This window comes from Camelina sativa, chromosome 12 (genome assembly GCF_030686135.1).
Source record: "Camelina sativa cultivar CO46 ecotype springtype chromosome 12, ASM3068613v1".
NCBI lineage: Eukaryota > Viridiplantae > Streptophyta > Magnoliopsida > Brassicales > Brassicaceae > Camelina > Camelina sativa.
This window is the reverse complement of record NC_141891.1, coordinates 9,368,359-9,389,481: the sequence shown is the minus strand read 5'-3', so window position 1 is coordinate 9,389,481 and position 21,123 is coordinate 9,368,359. Positions and strand designations below refer to the sequence as shown.

The 21,123-nt window shown below is 38.3% G+C and overlaps 3 protein-coding genes across 4 annotated transcripts; all 3 read left to right on the top strand.

Annotated features, from left to right (window-relative positions):
• Nucleotides 1–91: 91 nt before the first annotated feature.
• Nucleotides 92–3,587, top strand: LOC104731147 (putative cysteine-rich receptor-like protein kinase 20). The gene is made up of 7 exons (XM_010450424.3): nucleotides 92–1,111; nucleotides 1,233–1,373; nucleotides 1,460–1,581; nucleotides 2,259–2,469; nucleotides 2,554–2,791; nucleotides 2,872–3,025; nucleotides 3,115–3,587. The coding sequence occupies exons 1-7, from the start codon at nucleotides 262–264 to the stop codon at nucleotides 3,430–3,432; spliced, it is 2,034 nt and encodes a 677-aa protein (XP_010448726.2). The 5' UTR covers nucleotides 92–261; the 3' UTR covers nucleotides 3,433–3,587.
• A 7,133-nt stretch (nucleotides 3,588–10,720) lies between these two features.
• LOC104733345 (cysteine-rich receptor-like protein kinase 19) lies at nucleotides 10,721–19,243 on the top strand. The gene is made up of 11 exons (XM_087476813.1): nucleotides 10,721–11,029; nucleotides 14,803–14,830; nucleotides 16,011–16,448; nucleotides 16,502–16,543; nucleotides 16,662–16,835; nucleotides 16,952–17,073; nucleotides 17,521–17,731; nucleotides 17,827–18,064; nucleotides 18,131–18,284; nucleotides 18,377–18,464; nucleotides 19,011–19,243. The coding sequence occupies exons 1-11, from the start codon at nucleotides 10,721–10,723 to the stop codon at nucleotides 19,241–19,243; spliced, it is 2,037 nt and encodes a 678-aa protein (XP_087332939.1).
• On the top strand, nucleotides 11,148–14,126 carry LOC147930320 (uncharacterized). 2 transcript variants are annotated; one of them, XM_087479319.1, is made up of 3 exons: nucleotides 11,148–11,361; nucleotides 11,409–11,452; nucleotides 12,582–14,126. In XM_087479319.1, the coding sequence occupies exon 3, from the start codon at nucleotides 12,584–12,586 to the stop codon at nucleotides 13,331–13,333; it is 750 nt and encodes a 249-aa protein (XP_087335445.1). In that variant the 5' UTR covers nucleotides 11,148–11,361; nucleotides 11,409–11,452; nucleotides 12,582–12,583; the 3' UTR covers nucleotides 13,334–14,126. The 2 variants fall into 2 exon arrangements, with proteins under 2 accessions (XP_087335445.1, XP_087335444.1); XM_087479318.1 differs by having other exon boundaries at nucleotides 11,148–11,452.
• Nucleotides 19,244–21,123: the final 1,880 nt, after the last annotated feature.

Genomic DNA, 21,123 nt, shown 5'->3' with positions numbered 1-21,123 from the left:
CTGGCTTCAGATTGTTCAGGACCCATAAACAAACAAAAAAACAGAAAGAAAGGGTGAAGAATAAATGCCGTTTATCCCTCTTTTGGTTTTTAGCGCCTTCCTGACGTTCCTCACAAGCTTGAGTTCTTCTTACATTTTACAAGACCGTTTACTTTGACTTAGCCTTTTGGTCGTCACTCTTCAGTCTTCAGAGAACCATCCTCTGTTTTACGCTAATCTATCACAGAAAACAAAACTCAATTTATTTCATATACCGGAGTGATGAAAAACACAAATCGAGGAGCACCAATTATGTCTTCTTGCGCTTCTTTCACATTCGTTTTCCTTTTCACCTTTCTCAATAGCTTCAGAGTTTTTGCTCAAGATCCAAGGTACAGATACCACAGATGTCCGAATACGACAACTTTCTCCAGAAACAGCACTTACTTGACCAATCTTAGAACCCTTTTGTCTTATCTCTCTTCCCCCAACGCTTCATACCCTACCGGATTCCAGAACGCCACCGCCGGGGAATTTCCGGACAGAGTCACCGGACTTTTTGATTGCCGCCGAGACCTCTCGCCAGAATTTTGCCGTGGCTGCGTTCTTTATTCCGTCAACGAAACCTTATATCGGTGTCCAAACGAGAGGGAGGCCACGCTTTATTACGATCAGTGTATGCTCAGATACTCTAACGAGAATATACTCTCTACTCTAAACACCGGTGAAGTAGTGAAGTTGTGGAACCCTGAAAATGTTACATCTAACCTACTTAACCAATTTAGAGATTTGGTGTTGTCCACGATGAACCAATCAGCCATTGAAGCCGCGAGCAGTTCCAGAAAATTCAGTGCGAAAAAAGCCAACTTTACTGCGTTGAAGAGTTTGTACACACTGGTTCAGTGCACCCCTGATCTGACGACACAAGATTGTTTGAGTTGTCTTCAACAGAGCATCAAAAAATTACCCACTGAACACGTTGGGGGAAGATATATTATGCAGAGTTGTAACTCAAGATTCGAGGACTACCCGTTTTATAACGAATCAGCTGTTAGAACACCTCAAGCGCAGCTGGTTCCAGCTCCTCCTCTACCACTGCGACGGCCGATTTCGAAAACTACACCTCCACCTGGTATGAACAGTTGTTTTCCGTTGATTGCATGTTTCAGTGCAACTTTTCATTTTGAGACATTCAAAGATATGCTAAAACACGGGTCTATGTGTTCTAATACATATTGTTTCTGAGAACACAGGAAAAGGCGCAAACTCCTCTGTCATGATCATTGCTGTTGTAGTTCCAGTCACTGCCGTTTTTCTTCTTTTCGTAGCTGTTTCTAGTGTCTGGGCTAAGGGGAAAAAGACGGTTGTTGAAACGGAACCAGTACTTGCTGAAGGTAAAAATTAAGACTCCTCTCTATAGGTCGAATAAATATTATGCTGCTTTCCTATATTAATTTAGCTGTTTTAGTTGTTTCTACAGATAGGGATGATATTGCGACTGCAGGCTCACTTCAGTTTGATTTTAAGGCGATTGAAGTAGCAACGGATAAGTTTTCGGAAAGTAAGAAACTTGGTCAAGGTGGATTCGGCCAAGTCTATAAGGTATTACCGTTGCATAGGGCTTTCACTGTAGCTATTTATGTGAATAGTACATTAGGATAATTATTTTAGAGTTATCAACTTTGGTGAGATTTTTGACAAAGTTTTGATTTACATGATTTGTTTCGTTTCAGAACCACAATAATCTGGTTTGTTTCACCACAACACAAATCCTGTGTAAAGTAGTTCCCCCACACAAAAAAAAAAAAAAAAAAAAAAATAGTTCCCCCACAATACACTGTTTTCCCCTGTTTCCAAATCGAATATCACACTAAATACATTGAGCATTGAGATGTATGGATAAGTCAACAAACTAGTCATTAATTATCATCATTCATTTGTAATAATAATTAAAAAAAAAACTAACTTCTACATACTTGTAGTTAATTAATTTTACTGCCAATTTCATACTCCCTCTGTTCTATTATATAAGAGTTTTTAGATAAAAGCACAAAAAATTAGAAACAATACATGTTTTATTATTTAACAAAATTTAATCAATAGAAAAAAATACTGCAGAATTTAAATAGTCAAAAACTGAATTAATAATAAAAAATACAGAGAAACTTAAGAAAATATTATAAAATGGAACAAAAAATAAAATGCTAAAAAATCTTATAAATTGGAACCGAGGGAGTATTAATTATGATTTTTTGTTAACAAATATGTTACTCTTGTAGGGTACATTTCCTAGTGGAGTACAGGTTGCGGTGAAGAGGCTATCAAAGACATCAGGACAAGGTGAAAAAGAGTTTGAAAACGAAATTGTTGTTGTGGCAAAGCTTCAACATAGAAATTTGGTAAGGCTGCTTGGTTTTTGTTTGGAAGGAGAAGAGAAGATACTTGTCTACGAGTTTGTGCCTAACAAAAGCCTCGATTACTTTCTTTTTGGTAAGTTAAATTCGATACTTAGCCTATGATTTTTCAAGTTGCATACCATTCTTTGTTTTTAACATTTCAAATACACATGTACAGACCCTAGGAAGAAAAGGCAGCTTGACTGGGCAAGACGGTACAAGATCATTGGAGGAATATCTAGAGGAATTCTTTATCTTCACCAAGATTCACGACTCACAATTATACACCGTGATCTCAAAGCCGGGAACATCCTCTTGGATGCTGATATGAACCCGAAAGTTGCAGATTTTGGAATGGCGAGAATTTTTGGGATGGACCAAACGGAAGCCAATACAAGAAGAGTAGTTGGGACTTAGTAAGTATTGCTCTTGCCATTTATTTAATCTATAGACTGTAATACGTTTCAATCAACTCAAAAATTAAGAACTGGGGCAGTGGATACATGTCTCCCGAGTATGCGATGTACGGCCACTTCTCCATGAAATCAGATGTGTATAGTTTTGGGGTCTTAGTTCTTGAAATTATAAGCGGCATGAAGAACAGTAGTCTCTATGAAATGGATGGTAACGTTGGCAACTTGGTTTCATATGTGAGTATAAATCCTTCATTAAAACTTCTATTGTTTTCTTGCACTATTTAAAAATTGACCTAAGTCTAAATTATTAAAATGTTCAATAGACTTGGAGATTATGGAGCAATGGGTCGCCATTAGAGCTTGTGGATTCGTCATTTGGAGATAATTATCAAACAAGTGAAATTACTAGGTGCATCCATATCGCTTTACTTTGTGTTCAAGAAAATGCTGAAGATCGCCCAACTATGTCAGCAATCCTCCAAATGCTCACCACTAGCTCGATTGCTCTCACCGTGCCTAAACAACCTGGATTTTTCTTCCGGGGTAAGCATGGACAAGTAGCTGAAGTGGGTACATCAACGGATAAGCTTGCTATCTGTTCAATCGATGATGCTTCCATTACTAGCGTTGCTCCTCGTTGAAGACAAAACTATTCACTAAAATTAAGTTGTGCTATATAATTCTACGCTATATATTAAGCTTAGACTATGAACAAAGATTCGTCTACATCAAACTGTTTCCATTGTTTATTTTCTTTATGTGCCCAGCATGTGGCAAATAATACTATGTTTTTAAAGTTTGGTTTCCTTTAACAAGAATTCATCTCAGTGATCAAGGCATCAAAAGAGAAAAAGGAATAGGTATGTTTGTCACGAGGTGAAGTCATGAAGCCCCCGGATTAACTTTATAGTTGGAACCTAGTAAGTTTTTTTCTCTTGCCATTATTGCCTCTGTGCAATGTAATATGCATCAATATTAACTCAAAAGTATAAGCATTGTTTCAGTGGATACATATCCCCCAAGTATGCAATGTACGACCAATTCTCAATGAAATCAGATGTTTATAGTTTTGGCGTATTAGTTCTTGAAACTATAAGCGGCAAGAAGAACAATAGCCTCTATCAACTGGATGGTAATGCTGGAAATTTGGTTACATATGTGAGTATATATACACCCTTAAGACTTCCAATTTTTTGTGCTTTTTGTAACAATGTTATAAGTTCTTATTGTTAAAATGTTCAATAGACTTGGAGTCTATGGAGGAATGGGTCGCCATTAGAGCTCGTGGACCCGTCCTTTGGAGATAACTTTCAAACAAACGAAATTACCAGGTGCATCCATATAGCTTTACTTTGTGTTCAAGAAGATATCGAAGATCGTCCAACAATGTCAATGATCGTCCAGATGCTCACTACTAGTTCAGTCGCTCTCGCCGTGCCTAGACCACCTGGATTTTTTTCCGAAGCAAGCATGAACAAGCAGAACGAGCAGGTCCATCTATGGATATATCTGCTATGTTCAGTCGACGAAGCTTCCATCACTCGTGTAGCTCCTCGTTGAAGACAAAACTTTTCATAAATCCAAACTTTTGTGATATGTGATTCTAGACAATCAAGATTGACAGTGAACAGAAAAGTCGTCTAAGTTAAACTGGTTACATTGTTTATTTTCTTTATGTGCCCGGATAGTAAGAAAATGATAGTCTGAGTTAAAGTTTTGTTTGCAACAAGGATTCAGATAACTCAATTGACTAGTCCGTTAAAAAGAAGAAAAAGAAGCCGAGACTTGCTTGACAATCCCACCGTTTCCTGCTTCTGTGAGCACCACGTAATCGAGCAATCATTGAGATAGAAAATGTGACTACTTGTGCTCTTACCATCATCTTCATCTATATTGTGACTACTATCACAATAACCTACTAAACCCAAGATGCTTCCTCTTTTAAATGTGAGACCGTAACCTGAAGTTCCTTGTAAGTATCTTCAAACAAGTTTCAAAGCCACACCATGAAACTTCTTCGGATTATGCATATAACGACTCAAGATTCTAACAGCAAAAACAAGATCAGGTCGGGTATGAATTAAGTATCTGAGACAACCATTCCTTCTATATTCACTTTCATCAATGGACTGATCACCTAAACCTTTAGAAAGTATCAAACCTGAATCCATCGGAACCTGCACAGCATTGCACTCGCTCATACAAGTCTCCTCGAGTTTCGACATATCTGCTCTGTTTCAACGTGATTCCACTGTTCTCTTGTAAGACTTCAATACCGAGATAGTATGTCAATCTTCCAAGGTCACTCATTTCAAACTTGGATGACATTCCCTGTTTGAACTCACGAACCAGACTCAAGCTGCTACCAGTGACGAGAAGATCGTCCACATAAACCGCAACAATCAACAACTGCTCCTTTACCTGTCTTCGATACAGAGCAGGTTTCTTGGCGCATCTCACAAAGTTTAACTCCTTTAGAATCTGATTGAGCTTGTGATTCCAAGCCCGTGGAGCTTGACGCAGACCATAAAGTGATTTGTTGAGTTTATACACCATTCCTTCGCTTCCTTTCTTCATAAAACCTTCCGGCTGAGAAACAAAAACTTCTACTCTAAGTTCTCCATGTAAGAAAGCGGTTTTTTACATCTAGATAGTGCACTTCCCATCCTTTAGAAGCAGCCAAGGCAATGATGAAACGGATTGTCTCGATACGCGCCACCGGAGCAAACTCCTCGTCAAAGTCAATCCTGTCTTTCTGCACATATCATTTTGCAACTTATCTTGCTTTATACTTATTAATGCTGCCATCTGAATTGCGTTTGATCTTAAACACCCATTTTAACCCAATCGGCTTGGCACCAGTCGGTAACTCCACCAAGTTCCACGTCTTATTCCTTTCAATCAAACTTAGTTCCTCAATACAAGCCTCTCTACACACTTTTAGTTCCTTTGCTTCTTCATAGAACCTTGGTTCATCATTCAAGGACAACAGAAAATGATCTCCTTCTTCCTCTGCTAGAAGCACATAGTCATTAAGATAGCTCGGCTTTAGACTTGGTCGTGTCGATCTTCTTAACACAGGCTGAGATTGTTCCAACTCTTGCTATTGAGGAGTTTCTTCTAACACCTCGTCTTCAACAGCAGAATCATTATCTTGTTTGCAGTCTGCTATGACTTCCTTTTGACAATTATTTCCAAAATATCCAAAACTTACAATAAATGATCCTAGAGCCTTTGTTTCATCACGTGAATCACTCCAGTTCCATTTTTTAACTTCGTCAAAGATTATATCTCTGCTTACTGTTACTCTCCGTGTTGATGGATTTAACAACAGGTAAGCTTTACTTCCATGTTCTGTTCCAAGATGCACCAATGCACGCGATCTATCATCCAACTTCTTTAGAAGTTGTGATTCCACCCTAGCATAGCCGATACAGCCAAAGACCCGAAAATGTTCCAAGTTTGGCTTCTTGCCTTTCAACATCTCGTACGGTGTCTTATCACTCAATAATCTCGTAGCAACCCTGTTGATCAAATAAGTGGGTGTGTCTCACTGCCTCTCCCCAAAGGTAATTAGGAACATCCATGTGTTTTAAAATGCTTCTCGTCATCTCAAGTAGGGTTCTGTTTCTTCTTTCCACCACACCGTTTTGTTGTGGCGAATAGGGAGCAGTCAAGTGTCTTTGAATCCCAGATTCTTCAAAGAATTGTATGAACACAGAAGACACAAATTCACCCCCTCTATCTCTTCTAAACATCTTGATTGTTGTTCCAATTTCTTGTTTGGTGAGGGCTTTAAATCTTTTGAATGCATTGTATGCATCACTCTTATCTTTCAGAAGCAAAGACCACATGTACCGAGAGTGATCATTGATGAGCACAAATATATACTTATTTTGTGCAGCTGTTGCAGGTGTGATAGGGCTACAGAGATCTCCATGGATCAAATCAAGTAGTTTTTCAGCTCTGAAACTGGTTGCCTTTGGGAACGTCTTTCTTGTTTGCTTCCCAAGCAAGCATGATGCACATGTCTCCTTAACAAAACTCAAGTTTGGCATTCCAACGACTAACTTCTTTTTCACCATTGACTCCAAAGTTTTGAGATTGATATGGCCCAGTCTCTCGTGCCACCTAGTAGAAGTATCAGCTTCCTTGACTTGCAAGCAGTTGGTTTCAGCTTCCATACGGATCTTGTAGAGTCTTTTCTGCAATATGTTTGCCTTTACTAAGAGCCTTCCATCACGATCATGCAGTGTTAGATAATCCTCCTTCATTCTAACCTCACATCCCGTAGCTAGTCCAAGACTAAGAATATTACTCTTGAGATCCGATATCCAATAGACTTGAGCCAGAATCTTTCGATCACCCGACTTGGTGACAAAAAGAACAGAACCTCTCCCTTTGATGTCGACTCATGAGTCGTCACCAAACCTAACCTTCCCCGTGAATATTTCATCAAGTTTGGTAAAGTAGTTTTAGTTTCCAGTCATATGGTTATTGGCTCCGTTATCGAGATACCACACATTCTCTCCTTCCGATTTTGTTTCATAATTGTGTGGCTGTACCTTTTTCTCATTGAGAAACACCACCTCATGCATTAGCAACTCCTCAACCACCTCATTGTTTCAGTTCCATCTTGAATCTCTTGAAGCTTAAGTAACCTGTTCGTACAGTTAGAGGCATAGTGACCATTCTTGTCACATCGGTAACAAACAATAAGGGACTTGCCTCTGTTCTGATAGTTGCTACGACCTCGCCCTCTTCCCCGTCCTGAGAACCGTCCACCTCTTGTACCCCTTCCACGTCCTTGGTCATAACTGATATGTATATATTTTGTCTCTCCTTAACATGTTTTATTCATGCATTTAGCTAGAATAACTTATTGTTTTGTATCATTTTCTGGTCTCTTATATACACTTTGCATTTTTAGGTAGTTCTTGCATCATCTTTGCATACATTGTGCATTTTAGAGTATTTCAGGTGTTTAGGAGATGTCCAGACTGTTGGAACCACATGGAGGCTGAGACGTGCGACTCGACCAAGCTTGCTCGGAATGGACGTCATGTGACTCGACCTACACTACCCAGCGACCCAACCTTCCACGTCTTTGATCGAGTCGAGTGAAGATTTTTCTTTGGGATTCATCTTTTGACGTCTTCATCAAAGTTATAGGGAATTGAGTTATCTTTCAAATGCCGTTGATGTCAAGCCAATCGGAGGCGTGGTTCAAGAGTTATCACTGTTTTAGTGGATGCATATACACCCAGCTCGAGTCGACACCACTCCACTCGACCCAGCTTGAGTCGGCACCACTCCAATCGACCCAGCTCTAGTCGGCACCACTCCACTCGACCCAGCTCGACCCAACGCGCACCGACTCGATCGCACATGTCAGGAAGAATGACGCTCCGTCTCACACGCTTCAGAAGATTTCCAAACCGACTATTTATCTTGTCGTTTTATGTTTTAGGGCTTTCCATGTTATACTATAAATACATTTTGTTAAGTCTTTACCAAATACATCTCGTTTTTTCCTTAAGGTTTACCTAGCCAGCTAAAATGTTCTATGATTTTGTAATCCAGATAGTTTTGATTTTATTGAGTTTTCGCATTGGATTTCTTATACAAAGTTGTTCTTCTCATTTTTATTCATCTGATGATGCTTGATTCATTGTTTTCCGAGTTTGTATCCATGTTGATGATGTCTAGATCTGACTAGTGTTAGAGTTCTTGAGGATGGGATAGATTAGGTGGAGGATCTTAGTATGTAGGGTGTTTAGGTTTAGATTTATATGATTTCCTTCTGGACTAGAGTTAGAAATACTAGTTTCTCTCTGATCAATTAGAACTAGGTCTTAGACATTTTTGCACCCAAAAAGTGTTTGATGAAATGTCTGACCAACTAGTGCTAGAGACTTACGTTCCTAGCCTAAGAGATTAGTTGTCTAGGGTGTTCGTTGACGTGAATGAACTGGTTTGTCATGCCTGCTCGAGCATGTTTCTCTAGCGAGATCTAGGTTTGGAAGTTGTTGAATCTGAGTAGCTTCTGCCAAGAGATTGGATTAGCTAAGTCGTGATGTTCATTGTTTAGGGATAGTTTGCTTGTGGCATGTTAAACACTCTCTAGACTAAGAGACTCCGCCGACATCAATTACTCCCATCCTTAGGACTTCTATCTTTCTGATTGTTATTGCATTCTTGAGACTGTTTCAGTTATTGATGTTTAGTTCATGCTTAGACTCGTTTTCGTTTTTACTCATGTTTACTTCTTGTCATGCATTTTCGTTTCTAGTTCTGTAGTTCATTTCTGTTTTGCATTATGATCATTCTAGGATTGTTAAATATAAACCCATTCTTTGAATTGGCTTGACTTGTGATACGTTGATTGCATCTTGATTGCTACCAACATCTCATTTGGATTGACACTTTAAGTACTACAACTACATAAGGTTAATTGAACCTGCTAGGATAGACACACAAAAATCCTAGTATCAATAACCCTCTTGGTAGTTGTTAGAATACATAAGCTCTTTTTGATCATCCTCTTGATCTTCCTCATCACGAATCCTCTCCTTGTATGTTTTCAGTCTACCAACTATGTCCACAAAACTAGTCTTGTGAAGATCAAGGACTTGTTCCAAGGCTGCGATAATATGAATATACTTCTTCCTTGGCAAGCTCTTCAGGAATTTGTTGACCAGCTTAGGCTCTTGAATAATCACACTCACACCTAAAGCACCAGATTTGGACGCAAGTTCTGACAACTTTCCCACAAAGTCATCGATTGTATCTGTAGTTTTCATCTTCATTCTCCCGAAATGCGACATTCGAGTTTCCAGTCTTGCCTCCTTTACTCTCTCAGCTCCGACGTAGCATGACTTGATCGCATCCCAAACCTCCTTGGGAGTAACAAGATTACTAACTTGTAAGGTCAGCATCTCTGGAATAGACTAGAACAGAAGAGCTTTGGATAGATCAATCTTATCGGCCTCAGCTACCCCTGTTTCGATCGTCTCCCATACTCTGTTCACCTTGAGCATGACCATCATCTTCATGGCCCACACCATATAGTTAGTGGTGGTGAGCATTGAACATTGAAGAATGTCTCCCATGGAAGAGACGAAATACCGGTCTCCTTAGGTATGGATGTCGTAGCAAGAATAATGTCTCCCATGTTTCTTAACCAGATTTTTTTTGCTTTGTCACAAACGAAAAGAAAAGAGATATAAGTTGTGTTTAGAGATTCAATAAAGCTCTGATACCAAATATTGAATCAGACACAAAGAATAACGAATAACTCTCGTTTATTGCTTTAGAAACTTCTCAAAACTAAAGCTCTCTCAATCTCATAATTTGTGCTACACCTTAGCACCTCCTTATATATAAACTATATTTCCAAAACACTTTTGGAACTAACTTTAGATAACTCCTAAAGAAAAGTAAAACTAACATTTTGATAAGTATATTTAGATCCTCCTAAATATACTCAGCTTGGTCTCCAAGCTACTTCAAGCTTATAACAACAACCCTCAGATACTATACCTTCATAATTTCTGTTGAAAGTCCTGCTTACCTAATTCATAATTGTCCAAGTACGACAACGTATTCAAGGAACACCAGTTACTTCACCAATCTCATAACCCTTTTGTCCTCTCTGACTTCCCGTAACGCCTCGTACTCCATTTGATATTTAGATCATTGATCCAATAACTAAAATCATAGCCTTTTTCCAACAATTTATTTTTATTTTTGTTGTTGACTAAAATGACAATTTAAAAAAAAAAATATATAGTTTACTTTGACTTTGATTGACTTTATCGTCGTCAACTTCACGTTACTCAGCAGTAGTTAGAGAGAAAATAACAAAATTCAGTTTATAAATGAGAGAGCTCCATTATATGAAACTCAAATCTTAAAGGAAGTCGAACCATGTCTTCTTTGGTGTTTTTCATCTTCCTTTTCTTTTTCTCATTCCTCACTATCTTCAGAGCTTCTGCTCAAGATCCTTTTTACATATATCATGATTGTCCAAATACGACAACTTACACAAGTAACAGCACTTACTTAACCAATCTCAGAGCCGTTTTGTCTTCTCTTTCTTCCCCTAACGCCCCTTACTCCACAGGGTTCCAAAACGTCATGGTGGGAGTGGGACAAGCTCCCAACAGGGCCACTGGACTTTTCCTTTGCCGTGGAGACTTATCGCCGGAAGTTTGTCGCCGCTGCGTCACCTTTGCCGTCAACGACTGTTGGACCTTAATTTATTTAAGCTTAGTGGGCTTAATAAAATTGGATTGTGTGAATGAGAAATTAGGCCTTAATGGTTTGGTCTTGCTCAAGTTGGAGCTCCAAGAGGAGTGGGTCAGATTGGATAGAGTCAAAACTCTGTTTCACGATCCGTGAGACTCGGTCTCTTTCTTTTCGTGATCAAGTGGAGAGTTGGATTTCCTTGAGAGATCGTCGCTTCTTTACGTCGCCCACCTCCTAGATTTGCGATGGACTAGGTAAGGTTGTGGAGAATCCATTTCAAACCCAAGTCATCCAAGACCTCTATATAAACACAAGTTCAAGTCTCATTACGTAACCGATCACCGATCGAGATATAACCGAGGAAAAGAAAAGACTTAGAACACAAACATCCAGCAATCTCTCTCTCACAAAGTAAGTGTCATTTCGAGAGTACCATAGAGAGAAGTTCGTATAGAGCCGGTGTTTGAGTGAATAGCAAACCCGGTTGTGTATGGTTGTATTCTAGGACTCTTGTAACCATTAATCCCGTCGCACTGCGGGGGTTTCAAAGAGTTAAGGAAAGAGATTTCGGTCTGGCCTCCATTCTTCCCTTAACGTTTACTTGTTGTTCTCATAATCAATACCTCTTACGTAGTGTGGCAAATTTCTAGCTCCTACATTCTTAACTCTTTGAATCTGTTGTTGTTCTATAAACATCTAACAGATTGATTTGAGATTTCATAAACGTTTAAGGAGAAGTTGTGTGTGTAATCACAATTTTGTTTACCACAGTTGCGATTGGGTAAAAACCATAACGAGAGCTTGAGAGTCTCGGACCTGTTTTGTTCTGTGCGAAAGGAAAAACAGAGTGTGTGTTGATTATAACTCAGCGTAAGATTGTGATTTTAAGGCTGAGTTAAAGCTGCAATTGGTTTAGATTTCTGGTTTTGTAAAACCTGCTGCTTGCATATTGTTTATTTGCTATTGAGAATTGCGATTCTAAAAGCTATTTTGAAACCAATTGTTGTGTTGTTCAAAACCTGCAGTTTGCCTTTGTGTTGCATTCATAAACTGCAGAATTTCTGGTTTGGATTTATTTGCAAATTAAAAACTCATAAATAGACACAACGTCTTGGTTTTTAAGTTTCTCCAAATTGAAAGTTTAGAGATTTATTATTTCTTGCCTTGAGAGGTTAACGAGAACTGCAACTTGATTTTGTTTTATTTATTTTTTGGAAAATAGAGAACATTAGTCAAGGGTTAAACCGCAGTTGTGCAATAATAATAAACAATCAAAAGTGGTTTTCTATGTGTTGTATTGTTTTAGCACACAAGCATCGTAGACTTAGTGGGTTGCTTGTGTTATTTATTTATTTTTGCAACTCAAAACAATTAACGTTAACAAGTTTGGTTTTGCGAAACCCATATGCATGTTCTTGTTGGTTTTGTGTTTGTTCGCAAATAATATATACCGAGTGTTGTTGATTTATTCACTTGATTATCAGAGTCATTTCACGACTTGATATACGGTTCTGAACAAAGCTTTGTGTTTGTGTTTCAGACATGTCGAGTGAAGACTTGAACGTGTCCAACGTTGCTGAGGTCACCAAGACCACCACCAATGGGATTGGGAATGACATCCAGTTTGGTACGCTACCTCCGGTGAAAGTAGCAGTTCCTGAACCTGTACCAGCTGCAGTCCCAGATCAGTTTCAAGGGGTGCAGATTCCAGCTGTAAATTCGGCTGGTCTATTTCCTGAAAAGTTCGATGGAACATCGTTCAAAATGTGGCAAAAGAAGATGTTCTTCTATCTTACCACACTGAAACTAAGTAAGTACACTAACGAGGAGAAGCCCATTCTCTCAGAGGGTAACACGGATCCACATGCGTTAGCAAGCGTACATGCTTGGATACAAAGTGACTTCCTGTGCAAGGGTTACATCCAGAGTCGTCTCAATGATCAGTTGTACACCGTCTACTGCAACGTTGAGACTTCAAAGGGACTGTGGGACTCTTTGGACAAAAAGTACCGCACCGAAGATGCAGGATCACAAAAGTACGCAGTTGCAAAGTTTCAAGACTTCAAAATGGTGGATTCTCAGCCGCTAATGGAGCAAGTTGAGGAGTTAACAAACCTCCTACATGAGATACATGCTGAAGGAATGAGACTGTGCGAGACATATCAAGTAGCATGCGTCATTGAAAAGCTCCCTCCTGGCTGGACCAATTTTAAAAACTATCTCAAGCTGAAGAGAAAGTGGATGAGTCTCGAAGACTTGATAGTGAGGCTCCGCATTGAGTCAACCAACTGAAGACAAATGGGATTTGGTGCTCAAACTCGTGATCCCAACGCGAATATGGCGGAACACCAAGTTGACAAACAAGGAAAGTGGCAAAATAAGGGGCACCAAGACAAGGGAAAAGGAAAAGTCCTGCCACAGAACAAGCAAAAGTTCAAGAAGAAAACTGGTGGAAACTCACTAAAGTTTACCGGAACATTTCACAACTGTGGCAAGATGGGCCACAAGTCTTCGAGTGTCGTAGTAAGAAGGCTCCTAAGAACACGACAATTATGAAGCTAATCTCACCAAAGCTGATTTTTGTGCGTTTGTCACCGAGACTAACGTTGCCGAGTGCAATCCGGAGACGTGGTGGTTCGACACCGGTGCAACTAGGCACATTTGCATGGATAAGTCGATGTTTTCGACATACAGCAAGAACAAGAATGATGAGAAACTCTTCATGGGGAACTCTGCTACTTCAAAGATTGAAGGTTACGGCAAAGTAGTCTTGAAGCTTACTTCTGGACGTGAGATTACTTTGACAAACGTAGTTCACGTGCCGGATATGCGCAAGAACCTAATCTTGGGGTCTCTCATTTGCAAGCATGGATTTAAGGTGAAGATGGAAGCAGATAAGCTTGTAATCTCCAAGAAAGGGATGTACGTAGGTGATGGGTTTGTTTGTGATGGGTTATTTAAGGTGTCTAAAACAATGATGTAACCGAGACTTTCCACCTCGAAGAAGAATAAGTGTAGGCTCGATAGAGAAGAATAAGTTGTAGTTGGTATCTCCTTTTTTAATAATGGAAATTTCAGTTTAGTTTTCATTTGGTGAAGTCTTTTGACTTATGCATGAATGTTTTTAAACTCAAAAATGCAAAGTGAGTAAAGATTAACGTGAGATTTGCATGAAACTTACGTTAAAGCATGACTCAAAAACGCCATCATCAACATGAGAAAATGGAATATATAGATATATGTATATTGTTTAAATTCACATAAATTGGTGTGATTTAATTTTGTAACTCTCTTTAATGATTGTACAAAATATTTTTTATTTATGTGGCAAAAGATGAATGAAATGTTGAAGGGTTAGTCTATAAAATGTGGGGGGAAGCGTTGCTTACCACAAATAAAATTCTCAACATGATACCACATAAATTTATTAGAAAATTCATTATTTTGGATAAAGCTCAAGAAGGTATGTGAATTTTTGAACTTTGTGGATGATTTCCTGAAGTAGGAAAAATCAGTGTCAATATTATGTGTACACTATTATAGCAATCAGCTATTTTTTGGACCCTGAATAAATGATTAAATCATTAAATCATTGGATTATCAAGAGGAATGGGTTTAAAGCCTATAAATAAAAATTCTACTTGATGGAAACCTCACCTATGTGATTGGAGATCCCAAGATCTAGGTTCAAATGGGACAACGAAATCAAGTGGAGTTAGAGTTGAACACTGTAAGACTATGTCTATACCCAGTTCCTAAAGATAAAAATAAACAGTGTTACCTGTAATAGTTGAGGTTAAGCATTAGCTTTTAATGATATACCATAGTTTTGAGATATTAGTGGAGTATTACAGGATGCTTCTAAAAAACAAAATTGATGGGAGATCACCTAGTGAGTGTGAAATGGGGTCGTTTCTAGGAGAATGAAAGAGAGGCTATATTCTCCAAGTTCACTCATGAACCCAGGAAATTCCAAGGCCAAAATGGACACAATAGAGAACTAAATCTCTATGAGAAGTGTTGTTGCACGATACATGTTGTCTAGGTTTACATTAAAATCTGGGTGGTTCAAGACATAATGTTCACCTCCCGGCCAAGTAAATCCGACAGATATTAAAAATGATTGGTTCAAAGCTGAAAAATGCTACCTTTCAGATACAATAACATTTTTGTATACTCTCGAACGTCTGTCTAGTCTAGTCTAGTCAAGTCTAGTTAGTAAAAGTTTTTATGAGTCTTCCTATGTTTAGTTTGTAATTCCCATTCATGTGGGGGATTGTTGGACCTTAATTTATTTAAGCTTAGTGGGCTTAATAAAATTGGATTGTGTGAATGAGAAATTAGGCCTTAATGGTTTGGTCTTGCTCAAGTTGGAGCTCCAAGAGGAGTGGGTCAGATTGGATAGAGTCAAAACTCTGTTTCACGATCCGTGAGACTCGGTCTCTTTCTTTTCGTGATCAAGTGGAGAGTTGGATTTCCTTGAGAGATCGTCGCTTCTTCACGTCGCCCACCTCCTAGATTTGCGATGGACTAGGTAAGGTTGTGGAGAATCCATTTCAAACCCAAGTCATCCAAGACCTCTATATAAACACAAGTTCAAGTCTCATTACGTAACCGATCACCGATCGAGATATAACCAAGGAAAAGAAAAGACTTAGAACACAAACATCCAGCAATTTCTCTCTCTCACAAAGTAAGTGTCATTTCGAGAGTACCGTAGAGAGAAGTTCGTATAGAGCCGGTGTTTGAGTGAATAGCAAACCCGGTTGTGTATGGTTGTATTCTAGGACTCTTGTAACCATTAATCCCATCGCACTGCGGGGGTTTCAAAGAGTTAAGGAAAGAGATTTCGGTCTCGCCTCCATTCTTCCCTAAACGTTTACTTGTTGTTCTCATAATCAATACCTCTTACGTAGTGTGGCAAATTTCTAGCTCCTACAACGACACCTTCAACCTGTGTCCGAACGAGAGAGAGAGGTCGTGGTCTATTACGATGAGTGTATGCTCAGATACTCTAACAAGAGTATACTCTCGACCGTTACGTACGAAGGACGATTACTCATGATGAACCCTTATAATATTTCTTCTATTAAAAATCAAACAGACGGGTACATAAGGTTTGTGTCGCCCGCGATGAGGAAGGCTTCCATTGAAGCAGGCAACAGTGCAAGAAAATTCTCTACGGTAAAGACCGCATTGACCGCATACCAGACTTTGTACGGGCTGCTTCAGTGCACTCCTGATCTTAAAAGACAAGACTGCATATACTGTTTGCAAAGTTGCATCGATGGAATGGATCTTAACAAACTTGGTGGAAGACTTTTTTGGACGAGTTGTAATGTAAGGTACGAACTTTACCCGTTCTACAACCAAAGCGCCATCCAAACACCGCCACCACCCTGGACAGGCTGGACTCTTCGGTGTCTACTCCTCCGATGAAATCACCTTCATCATCTGGAGCCCTTCCACCGGCTTCAGCTCCTTCTCCACCACCACCACCTGGTCTGAACATTCTATTTTCCTTTGATTACATGTTTCAGCACAAGTTTTATTTTGAGACTTTCAAAGATATGCTAGCACAAGGGTTGATATGTGGTGAACTTTTTTTTGATAATAATAGGCGGTGATCTGATACAAACTATGTATGTCAATAAAGGAGGAGGCAAAAAATCCTCCTTCATAATCACCGCTGTTGTTGTTCCAGTCACCGTCCTTTTTCTTCTCTCCGTAGCTGTTTTTAGTTTCCGGACTAAGAGAAAAAGGACGATTCATGAGACAGAACCACTAGCTGGAGGTAAAGACTCCAATGATAAACTTGCTCGGATGAATATTTTGTTGTGCTCTTTTCAGTTCGGATGAATATTTTGTTGTGCTCTTATCCTAATTAATCTGTTGAGGTTATTTCTACAGATGGGAATGATATTAAGACTGCAGGTTCACTTCAGTTTGATTTTAGGGCAACTGAGGCAGCAACAGATAAATTTTCGGAAACTAACAAACTCGGTCAAGGTGGATTCGGCCAAGTCTACAAGGTATTATTATACCATTGTATAAGGTGTTTATCTACAATTTTAATATCTGGAAACGGTTTCTATGCTGTGTAAATCGTTGCCTTATAATTCTCTCAGTTTAAGTCAAAACACATCATGTTGGCTTAACATTTGAAACCAGAGTGGTGAAGTTTTTGACAAATTCTTTACATTGTTTGTAAACCACAGTAACGTGTGTGTTTCACCACAATACAAATGATGACCTCCCCCACAATACTCTGATTTTCCCCTGTTCCAAATCAAATCTCACACACATATGTTAAGCATTGAGATATATGGGATTAAGTGCAAACAATCTTTGTATAATCGTTGTGGAACAAAACAAACTGAAATAATTGCACTTGATTACTTCTTCATTTACATATTTAACTTTAGACCAAATCCATATACTAATACTATGAATTATTTTAAAATAAACTACTCTTACAGGGTACATTTCCTAGTGGAGTACAAGTTGCGGTGAAAAGGCTATCAAAGACATCAGGACAAGGTGAAAGAGAGTTCGAAAACGAAGTTGTTGTTGTTGCAAAGCTCCAACAGAGAAATTTGGTAAAGCTGCTTGGTTATTGTTTAGAAGGAGATGAGAAAATACTTGTCTATGAGTTTGTGCCCAACAAAAGTCTTGATTACTTCCTCTTTGGTCAGTTAAATTCAATACTTAGCCTTAAGATATAATATTCAAATTGCATACCATTTTTTTTGGTTACACTAACATTGTAAGTACGATTTGTGTAGACTCTACAATGCAGAGCCAGCTTGACTGGGCAAGACGGTACAAGATCATTGGAGGAATTGCTAAAGGCATTCTTTATCTTCACCATGATTCACGACTCACAATTATACACCGTGATCTCAAAGCGGGCAACATCCTTTTGGACGATTATATGAATCCGAAAGTTGCAGATTTTGGAATGGCGAGAATTTTTGGGATGGACCAAACGGAAGCCAATACAAGAAGAGTAGTTGGAACTTAGTAAGTATTGCTCTTCCCATTCATTTCATTTATTTCACTCAACACAAAAACTAAGACTTGTGGCAGTGGTTACATGTCTCCTGAGTATGCGATGTACGGCCACTTCTCCATGAAATCAGATGTATATAGTTTTGGGGTCTTAGTTCTTGAGATTATTAGCGGCATGAAGAACAGTAGTCTCTATCAAATGGATGATAGTGTTGGTAACTTGGTTACATATGTGAGCATACAGCCTTAAAACTTTAATTTTTTTCTAATGCTTTCTCTGATTTGACAAGAGTACATATTATGAAAATGTTGAATGTTTAATAGACTTGGAGATTATGGAGCAATGGGTCGCCGTTAGAGCTTGTGGATCCATCCTTTGGAGATAACTATCAAATAAATGTAATTACTAGGTGCATCCATAGGCCTGGGCATTCGGGTACCCGTTCGGGTTCGGTTCGGGTATTTCGGGTTTTCGGGTTTAGAGGTTTAGGACCCGTTCGGGTATTTTTAGACTTCGGGTTTGGATCGGGTTAGGTTGGGTATTTTGGGTTCGGATTCGGATTACCCGAAATTCACAAAACGTAAAATTTTAGTATCTAATTTAGTCTAATTTATTCAATAATACGCAATATATCTAAAAATTTAGAGTATTTTCTACCCAAATTTACTAATAAACAGTTTAAATACTTTAAATTGTCAAAAATCTAAAAATCTGAATATTTTGAACACTTATATTACTAAAATTATAAATATTACTAATATATTACTACTATATATTAATAATGTTGGTATATTCGGATACCCGTTCGGATTTTGGTTCGGATCGGGTTTGGATTCGGATTTTCGGATTTAGAGATCTAGAACCCGTTCGGGTATTTTACAATTTCGGATACGGATTTGGATCGGGTTTTTTGGATCGGATTCGGATCTGATATTCGGATCCGGGTATTTTGCCCAGGCCTAATCCATATCGCTTTACTCTGTGTTCAAGAAGATGTTGAAGATCGTCCAAGTATGTCAGCAATCGTCCAAATGCTCACTACTAGCTCGATAGCTCTCGCCGTGCCTAAACAACCTGGATTTTTCTTTCGGGGTAGGCATGAAAAAGTAAGAGAAGTTGCTACATCTGTGGATAGGCTTGCTCCCTGTTCAATCGATGATGCTTCCATTACTAGCGTTGCTCCTCGTTGAATACAAAACTATATTCACTAAAATTAAGCTTGGACTATGAACAAAGATTAGTGTAAATCAAACTGTTTACATTGTTTATTTTCTTTATGTGCCCAGCATGTAGTAAATGATACTATCTTTTAAAGTTTTGTTTCCTTAAACAAGGATTCATCTCAGTGATCAAGGCATCAAAACAGAATGAGGAATTACGAGGTGAAGTCATGAAGCTCCGGATTACTCAGTTGGCACACACTATGATATTGAAGCCGAGACTTACTTGATGGAATCTTGAAGACTTACTTTCATTACATTCTAGCTGCAATCCTTTGTAATGGGCTCTTCAAAAGTTTCTCTTAGACACGTTTTGCCTCTCTGTTCTAACAATGCTTGTGTGAAAGGCTTCACTAATATGAATTAATTTAGTGAGTGCTAAACACCCTTATCATTTTATTTCATTTTTACCAAAGAGAATGGTCGAGACTTTTGTTGGGCAAAAACTCGTAGACTAAAATCTTTTCATCTTCTTTGAGAGAGTATACCCGAGAAGCCTAACAAGTTTTGTATGTTGAAGCTTTGCTACAAGAAACACCTCGTTCTTGAACTCTTCTTCACCTTGTCCAGACGTTTTATAAAACCTCTTCACACCAACTTCTGTTTCGTCCAAAATTACATTTTCTGGCAAAAAAATTAAAATTTTCATTTCCCGCCAAAACTACAAATTCTCGTTTTTCCGCCAAAATCGCAAAATCTCATTTCTCCGTCAAAACAAGATATTTTCATATTAAATGTTTTTTAAATTTAATATGAAAATTATTTAGCTAAAAACATAATAAAAACTACTAAAACATCTTCAACACAAAATAAAGAGTTTCTAGTCATTTTACAAATATCAAACTACAAAAGAAATATAACTGCATCGAGATACAATTTCTGGACACATGAACCAAAAACAAAAATGAACATCATTTAGATGTTGCGTCCAGATACTGCGTCTTGATAGTGTATCCATATATTGCGTCTAGTTCGCCAAACGAACAGGGTCTATGTAGATTAGGGTGACTAAGTGATGCTTAGGACTTAATTTTCGTAGATCCTTACTCTCTAGGGTGTTCTTCGTGCTAGATAAGTCTTGATTGAGCTAGTTTAGATCAGAGGAAGTTTCACGTCCAGAAGGTGTTCGATAAAATTCCAAATAGAATTAAGTTACTGAGTACTTAGCATTTCTAGCCGATGGAAAATGATGAGGTTGCTAGGTGGTTAGTTAGGCTTCGAATTAATGCTCATTGATAATTCAATTGTGAATGGAAGTTGTTGATGATTAATGAAAAAATTAATATCATGCAAATGGATTAGTCTAGATTATGATGTAAGGCCAAAGGATTAGCAAATATTGATTGTATTAACATTTTAGATTAGAATCTGATCACCCAAATGAATAACCTTAACCGAAAGGCGTATCATCTTTGCATTTTTGTCTTTTGATTTTTTTGTTGACTTTCATAAATTACATTCTTGTTATTGATTTTGTTAATGCTTTATGTTTATGGGTAATTGTTTAGCTTAGACACTTGTTTGCTTTGCCCGGTTTGACCAAAGAAAAAAAAAAAAAAAAAAAAAAAGACACTTGTTTAGGTTGATTAATTGCTTTTGGTTTTGTATTTTATTTGCATCTTAGGTTGTTAGTTTAAAACCCCAATTTTGAATTACTTAACTTAGAAAATTTTATGCATTCCTAGTGACTTAGTCCCTCAAATGCTATAAACGTAAGTCATTAGATTGTGGCTTGTGCATTTAGAGGAGATTAATAATTGAAGTACTACTTTTCCCGAATAAAAGTCCTGCTTTGAGTTCTTGTACATAGCAACACGAGCTTTCTTACAAAAGACCGTTTACCTTGAGTC

Bases quoted from the DNA above. Each gene is read 5' to 3' on its own strand.
- LOC147930320 (XM_087479319.1), top strand. From the start codon at position 12,584: ATGTCGAGTGAAGACTTGAACGTGTCCAACGTTGCTGAGGTCACCAAG.
- LOC104731147 (XM_010450424.3), top strand. From the start codon at position 262: ATGAAAAACACAAATCGAGGAGCACCAATTATGTCTTCTTGCGCTTCT. The intron at 1,374-1,459 runs GTAAAAATTAAG...TTGTTTCTACAG, and splicing joins GGAACCAGTACTTGCTGAAG to ATAGGGATGATATTGCGACT. The intron at 1,582-2,258 runs GTATTACCGTTG...TTACTCTTGTAG, and splicing joins GATTCGGCCAAGTCTATAAG to GGTACATTTCCTAGTGGAGT.
- LOC104733345 (XM_087476813.1), top strand. From the start codon at position 10,721: ATGTCTTCTTTGGTGTTTTTCATCTTCCTTTTCTTTTTCTCATTCCTC. The intron at 11,030-14,802 runs GTCAACGACTGT...CAGTTCCTAAAG, and splicing joins GCCGCTGCGTCACCTTTGCC to ATAAAAATAAACAGTGTTAC. The intron at 17,732-17,826 runs GTCAGTTAAATT...CGATTTGTGTAG, and splicing joins TCTTGATTACTTCCTCTTTG to ACTCTACAATGCAGAGCCAG.